Source organism: Centruroides sculpturatus, unplaced genomic scaffold, assembly GCF_000671375.1.
Source record: "Centruroides sculpturatus isolate CEXI.00-Female unplaced genomic scaffold, Cexi_2.0 scaffold780, whole genome shotgun sequence".
In the NCBI taxonomy this organism is placed as follows: domain Eukaryota; kingdom Metazoa; phylum Arthropoda; class Arachnida; order Scorpiones; family Buthidae; genus Centruroides; species Centruroides sculpturatus.
Window position 1 is genome coordinate 42,769 of NW_019385021.1, and position 8,224 is coordinate 50,992.

At 34.2% G+C, this 8,224-nt stretch overlaps 1 protein-coding gene across 4 annotated transcripts in view; it reads left to right on the forward strand.

Moving 5' to 3' along the window:
• Positions 1–1,796: 1,796 nt before the first annotated feature.
• Positions 1,797–8,224, forward strand: part of LOC111633541 (sulfate transporter-like) — an 84,245-nt gene continuing 77,817 nt past the window's right edge. For 3 of the 4 annotated variants that reach the window (XM_023378124.1, XM_023378125.1, XM_023378122.1), the window contains exon 1: positions 1,797–1,833. In XM_023378124.1, the coding sequence (XP_023233892.1) occupies positions 1,812–1,833 (22 nt within the window). In that variant the 5' untranslated portion in view covers positions 1,797–1,811. Of the gene's footprint in view, positions 1,834–2,817; positions 2,836–8,224 lie in introns of those variants that run through there. The other variant, XM_023378126.1, reaches the window with a different exon arrangement.

The following is an 8,224-nucleotide window of genomic DNA, read 5'->3' on the forward strand; positions in this document are numbered from 1 at the left end:
CTATACAACAGTAAATGTTTCTGTAATTTTGAAATCATAAAATTATTATTTTCGATACTCGTGTATATTTATGTAATAATTGTTTTTGAAAATTTTAAAGTTCCATTTCCTTGATTTCAATTTTTTAAAAATATTAATGTAAACAATTACTTGAAAAAATATTTTTAAATTTTGATTTATTTTATATTAAATAAATATCACGATTTATACAAATTAATTTTATAAATACCACTCATGATTATCTTTTTTAATTACTTTTTCTAAGAAAAGAAAAAAAGTGCTTATTTGTGCATAAAGTGACATTATAATATGTAAAAATAATTGATTGTATTCATGTGATGAAATGAAAAAATTCTAGTTTTTGTAATAAAATAGTGTTAACAACAATTAAAATTATTATCTTAGTCTGTGGTCTTTGAATTTATGTATGAATTCCATTTCATAATAATAATTAAAATTATATGTTAGTTAATATTAACAAAGGAATAATTAATGTATTAGAACGTTAATAAATTGATCTAAATGTTATTAGCCTAAGTTATCAATAGTCGGATGGCCGAGTGGTCAAAATGGCAGTCCACCTCTCTGAGGGACCTGGGATCGAATCCGAATGTGTCGAAAAATTCCCAGGAATTTTTGGGAAGGTGATCCGTCTGGATATGTCAGAGCCCCCATCCCTCACCACCCGACCAAATCCATAACGACCATTGTGGGCCTAGCCGAACACATAATGGTCTTGCTGTAAGAAGCCTCTTAGTACCCACAGGGCGGAAAGAGTTAAAAAAAGAAGGCCTAATTTATCAAGATGCTCGAGACGATTAAACCTACCTTTCAGAACCCGAGACTAAATCTCGCTCAAGAATTTTTCATGGGAGGTCTGCCGTGTCCTTCATTACCAAGTCTTTCTCATTAAGGACCTGACTGAGCCCACGATGTGTATTATTAAAAAGATCTATAGGGTATAAAAAAACAAAATGAAAACGCGTTGAATCATTCCCGAAAAGTTCCTACGCTTTTTCGACCCGTTCAGATCCGTTTCTGGATCTCCAGAGCGGCAGGCTGACGCCTTAATTAATCCAGGCATGGCCAACATACGGCCCGTCTAATAAATTTATGCGACCCGCAATTAATCTTTCAATATCAGCTACTCAAGTCGGAATAGCTTGACGAAGAATTCTCACGCCATAAAAAAAAGGTCAAGAACTCACTGTGCGTTTAGAGTTAACGCTCCATTACCAATGTCTTAAGCACAGCGAATGTCGATAATGTGCAAAATGTATCTGTAATCTCTATGTACAATTTAGTTTCTACGGGATGATACCACAATGAGATCTCGCACCACCTCAAAATCTTACTTAGGGCAGCCTCTGGTTCGGCCCGTGATAAAAGTTTTCTTTCCAATTCGGCCCGGGGGCAAAAACTGTTGGCCACCCCTGCCTTAATCGCTCGGCCATTTGATTGTTTCGAGTTTGTCATCGCGATTATAATTATGCAGAAATCCAAATTTATTGAAAATTTCAGTTTTAAGTTTCTATTATGAAATGACTTAATCAGTTTTAAAATTATACATCAATATGTTATAAAAAATTTAATAATAGTATGAAATAAATAGTGTGCGGAGTTAAAATAAGAATATTTGCTGACAGTTTATTTTTTTAAAATAACAGGATTTGATGACACAAATAAGTTTCAATCAATAAGGATTTACATCATCACATATTTTGCTTAACTTTAGTGATTTAACGTTAAACTACTCATTTTAAATATTAAATAATCTTGGAAAGAAGATAAACTTTAGCTGCATTTTCGCAATGGATTCACCCGAAATAAAAGGTATTTAAATTCAAATTAATATCTTTATTTCGATTTATATGAAATAATTTATATGTATTGTTAATATTAAAAGTATATTAATGTTGCGAATACAGTATTATGCAAAACTTTTTCTGTTGATCTTACAAAATATCATCGTTGTAGTTTTATAATCCGAAACGGTGTAATCCTTGCATTGCTAAAAATTTAATATAAATATATATATAAATTTAGTTGCCTCTATTCATTTTTAATTCCATAAACAACACAATAACGATAGTATTGGCCTTTTATTATAGGCTAGGCCATTATATATAAATTTTATTAGGAAAATACATAAAACAACATGAAATAAATCCCTTCAAAAATATTGAATATAAAAACGTCGAAAAAAGAGACAAATAATCTGCAATGGAAGATCAATAGGATCGTTACTGTATTGGGTCTTATCTTTTAATTTTCCGCCCTGTGTGCACTAATATGACTTTTTTTTTTAGTAAACCCATTATGGATTTCGCTAGGCCCATTTGGAGCGATTAAATAATGATGAGGAATGGGGCCCGCTATCCGAACGGACTACGAAAAATTCCTGGGATTTTTCGATCTGTCTGGATTTGTCTCAGGTTAAGGATGCGACTATGCAGACGCGAATTTAGGAGAGAGCGAGAGGTTGCGAGCGATATAGTTCCCGCAAAGAAAACATGCACAAGAGAGAAGCGAGAAATCTCGCTGGCGCACAGTGGGGCCAAATCCCAAAAAGCTGGCCAAAAGTAAAAAAATAGAGTTTAAGTTCCAGTAATTTCTAGTTGTGGGTTAGGTTGGATAAGAGTCCGAAGGTCGAATTCTAGATTTTAGCGCCCCCTATCCCTTATACCTGTTATTGTAGTTCAGTCGAAAGAGGACCCTCAATCGAGCTAGACGCGTCATGCAGTAAGCAAATATTTCTACGCTATATTCAAGAGGGTGTCAAATCTCTAAAAACCAATCAAATTTAAATTTAAAAAATGGAATCTGCAGCTGCAAGTAAGTAGATTATTATTATGTAACACAAAATTGATAATAATACTTTATGTGATAACAGTAAACGAATGATTTGTACGAAAATGAACGGAATATTACAACAGAAAATTTTAAACACGTAGAGAAAAGTTCATAAATTCTGTAGAGTTCTGCGACTGGACCGATCGCGTGTCGTAGATGAAACTATTATTGAATGAAAAAAATTAAAACTAGCTGCAATTGTGTCATTGGCGCGAGTTCTTGCAATGTAAAACACAGTTTTCTGAATTTTGTACATTAATGACGCGGAATGTTTTGCTCTTTTTCTCGAATTTGTCTGTGTGTTTTGAATGTTGTTAGCGTGTAGCATATAAGCTTGAAATCAAACTGTGGCAAGCGCATAGTGATAAAGAAAATAAACAAATAAGACCCTAAAAAACGAATATACAGAGGGGTTTCCGTATAGTATTGGGTCTAATAGTCGATCAACCAAAGCCTGGTTTCGGTAGCTAGAATAATGGGAATACTTTTTCGACGATTTTTCGAAAACTCAAGCAGTTCTGCTGCTATTACTGGGGTTGATGAGGACTCGATTAAGCGTTTCCGTGTCATATTGCAGACAATTTTGTGTGGCCACGAAATCGACTTCATAGAATTTCAAGATTATGCCTTACAGACAGCTCATTACTTTGCGCAGTTATATTCGTGATTCCGCGTACCAACTTCAGTACATAAGATATTGATTCGTGGTACAGAAGTGATAAGTTCATCGGTATTGCCGATAGGGCAGATGTCCGAAGACGCTCAAGAGTCTAGTAATAAATACATTAAAAAGTTTCGAGAAGATTCTGCAAGAAAAATTCCCGAGTGAAAACAATGGAAGACATTATTTTACTCCTATTATTAATATCCGATCCGTTTATTTCGAGTTTGCGCGAATTACCTCGAAAAAACTCAAAGTCATTGCTTCCAGAAGCAGTTTTATTGTTAGTTGCGCCACGTATATCAGCGAGTACGGGAAGCTCCAGCGATTTCAAAGTTGAATCATCTGATTGCGAATCAAATTATTCTTTGGATAACGATGCATGAACTTTTAATCAACCGATTGTATGTTTTATCGTATTAAACAATAAATGGATTTATTCTGTACTTTTTCTATAAAAGTGGTTCGTGTTAAATCCGCCATTTTGTTTTTATTTCAAATTTTGACTTTGGATTCGTAATCAGAGATCCCGAAAACCCTCGAGTACTGACTTTCAGCCAAATTGATAACGCTTTTGACTTTTGGCCAGCTTTTTGGAATTTGGCCCCACTGTGTGGCGTGAGTGGATTTCTGGTTCTGGCACATATCTGACTGGGTTTGATATCAGCAGAGTCTCGCCTCTTCTCGCCACATATTCTCGCTCGCTCGCGTCTGCTAGTCGCACCTTAACTGTACTGGAGGTAAAAGTTGAATAAAGGAAACTGACTTATCTTAAATTTTTATAATGTAAGTGAAATTGCCTTTTGAAGATATAAGTATGATTCTATCATAAATAAATTTAAGCTATAACTATTTTGTATGTGTGCATTTTTATAATACAATGTCAAAATATGATCAGAATAACATGACTTTCGGTTTGCATACGACGTTTATATATAGTTAATCGGGACTTTCTGCCCCTAATGTTTCTGTATTTGGTCTCTTCTTTCATCTATGTAGCTCCGTTCTCGAGATACTATAATAAATTACTAGGAATTTATAACTACTCGAGACCTATAATTTTTTAAAATTGCAGTCCAATTAGACCGCGTGTTAAGTGATATAAAAAACAATAAATCATGTATTGAAAATCAGAAATGTGATTAGTAATTTGAAATTGAATTATTGAGTAAATAACTTGAATCCGTTTTTTATACTGGCAGGAAAATCATATTTTATACTCGTAAGTGAAATGTGAAAAATGTCATATGTGAAATTTTATTTAATGTTTTTAACTGTATTTTTCATGTACTATGCATTATTAATTGGTAATGTTTTGTAGAGTATATGTAAATTATTTATTATTTATTTCATTCAATCCTATATCGAATATATTACGCAGTTGTTAGCGTTTATATTTCAATAAAGAATCAAATAAAGTGATTCTTTATTTTCCACTTTTGAGAACATTAAGAAGACTTTTCAATAAAGCCTGGACTCCACATTACCTGAAAACAGAAACTCAGAAACAGAACTGAAACATATAGAGTTTTCGTTTCAGTTATGTTTTCGTTTTAACTCGACTCCACTAGAAATGCCCCATCTTTTGGTCAGTTCTGTAATTGTCGTAGTCAAACACGGACGACGCTACGGATTTTGCCATGCTTTCTCTGCATTTATTAACAATGAAATTGTAAATAATCTTTGAATTATTTACATTTTTTGTCGTACAGACATGTGTATTTTCTAACTTCTTCGATGAAGAATTCCAAATCTATTTGTTTCCTCATCGTTTTCGCTACACTTTCTGCCATTACGACAATCAAACTGCACGTGACTAATGCACGTAACTACGCGTCACAAATCCTTGCGTTTTTATTGGTTGCAGTAAGACAGAAGCGCGGGACGAAAACCGAAAAGTTAAATAATTTTTAACTCTGCTTTCAGTCTTGTTTCTGTCCAACTGAACGTTACAAAACTGAAACTTTCGTCAGTTTGGCTTTCAGTTTTACGATTACGTCGCGGATTCCGGTAATGTGGAGTCCAGGCTTAAGGGGTTGGATGGCAGAGGAGACAAAACTGAAATCATTTGTTGATAAGCTTGACCAAAATGCTGGGCTTACTCGAAAAAAGACAAGACTTGGAAAAAATCAAAATGTTGACAATTGCCTCTAAGTATCAGTAGCCGGTACTGTACGTGGTACCAACAGTTGCTCAGTAAAAACAGTACAATATATTCAATTACCATATAAGCATATTGACAATTTTTTAAAGAGCACTGGGTTTGAGTACAGCTCTCTTAGAGCCCGGATTTCAGAGTCAGTAAGAATATGAAATGAGCTGCAAAAAGGATAATTCGCAATGGAATAAAAATCTAGCAACGGGTTGCCCAACTTTCCTAAGTTATGAAATTTTATTATAGGAATAACTTTCATATTATTAATTATAATTAGTTATGTGCCAGATCGTTAAAAATGTATATCCGCGGATACGGATACAGATACGGATCATTAGTGTCTAGATCCGTGAATACGGATACGGATCTCAACTTTCGTACTCAGTCAGCGCCGGTGCGTGTGACCTTGGACCGATAGTTGACGCTTTGTGTTAGTAACGCAACGTGTTTTGACTTGCACTGCGCGTGTTTTTGTTTATATTAGGTGCGTTCGTTAATAGCGGTTGCTCTGNTCGACGATTTTTCGAAAACTCAAGCAGTTCTGCTGCTATTACTGGGGTTGATGAGGACTCGATTAAGCGTTTCCGTGTCATATTGCAGACAATTTTGTGTGGCCACGAAATCGACTTCATAGAATTTCAAGATTATGCCTTACAGACAGCTCGTTACTTTGCGCAGTTATATCCGTCATTCCGCGTACCAACTTCGGTACATAAGATATTGATTCGTGGTACAGAAGTGATAAATTCATCGGTATTGCCGATAGGGCAGATGTCCGAAGACGCTCAAGAGTCTAGTAATAAATACATTAAAAAGTTTCGAGAAGATTCTGCAAGAAAAATTCCCGAGTGAAAACAATGGAAGACATTATTTTACTCCTATTATTAATATCCGATCCGTTTATTTCGAGTTTGCGCGAATTACCTCGAAAAAACTCAAAGTCATTGCTTCCACAAGCAGTTTTATTGTTAGTTGCGCCACGTATACCAGCAAGTACAGGAAGCTCCAGCGATTTCAAAGTTGAATCATCTGATTGCGAATCAAATTATTCTTTGGATAACGATGCATGAACTTTTAATCAACCGATTGTATGTTTTATCGTATTAAACAATAAATGGATTTATTCTGTACTTTTTCTATAAAAGTGGTTCGTGTTAAATCCGCCATTTTGTTTTTATTTCAAATTTTGACTTTGGATTCGTAATCAGAGATCCCGAAAACCCTCGAGTACTGACTTTCAGCCAAATTGATAACGCTTTTGACTTTTGGCCAGCTTTTTGGAATTTGGCCCCACTGTGTGGCGTGAGTGGATTTCTGGTTCTGGCACATATCTGACTGGGTTTGATATCAGCAGAGTCTCGCCTCTTCTCGCCACATATTCTCGCTCGCTCGCGTCTGCTAGTCGCACCTTAACTGTACTGGAGGTAAAAGTTGAATAAAGGAAACTGACTTATCTTAAATTTTTATAATGTAAGTGAAATTGCCTTTTGAAGATATAAGTATGATTCTATCATAAATAAATTTAAGCTATAACTATTTTGTATGTGTGCATTTTTATAATACAATGTCAAAATATGATCAGAATAACATGACTTTCGGTTTGCATACGACGTTTATATATAGTTAATCGGGACTTTCTGCCCCTAATGTTTCTGTATTTGGTCTCTTCTTTCATCTATGTAGCTCCGTTCTCGAGATACTATAATAAATTACTAGGAATTTATAACTACTCGAGACCTATAATTTTTTAAAATTGCAGTCCAATTAGACCGCGTGTTAAGTGATATAAAAAACAATAAATCATGTATTGAAAATCAGAAATGTGATTAGTAATTTGAAATTGAATTATTGAGTAAATAACTTGAATCCGTTTTTTATACTGGCAGGAAAATCATATTTTATACTCGTAAGTGAAATGTGAAAAATGTCATATGTGAAATTTTATTTAATGTTTTTAACTGTATTTTTCATGTACTATGCATTATTAATTGGTAATGTTTTGTAGAGTATATGTAAATTATTTATTATTTATTTCATTCAATCCTATATCGAATATATTACGCAGTTGTTAGCGTTTATATTTCAATAAAGAATCAAATAAAGTGATTCTTTATTTTCCACTTTTGAGAACATTAAGAAGACTTTTCAATAAAGCCTGGACTCCACATTACCTGAAAACAGAAACTCAGAAACAGAACTGAAACATATAGAGTTTTCGTTTCAGTTATGTTTTCGTTTTAACTCGACTCCACTAGAAATGCCCCATCTTTTGGTCAGTTCTGTAATTGTCGTAGTCAAACACGGACGACGCTACGGATTTTGCCATGCTTTCTCTGCATTTATTAACAATGAAATTGTAAATAATCTTTGAATTATTTACATTTTTTGTCGTACAGACATGTGTATTTTCTAACTTCTTCGATGAAGAATTCCAAATCTATTTGTTTCCTCATCGTTTTCGCTACACTTTCTGCCATTACGACAATCAAACTACACGTGACTAATGCACGTGACTACGCGTCACAAATCCTTGCGTTTTTATTGGTTGCAGTACG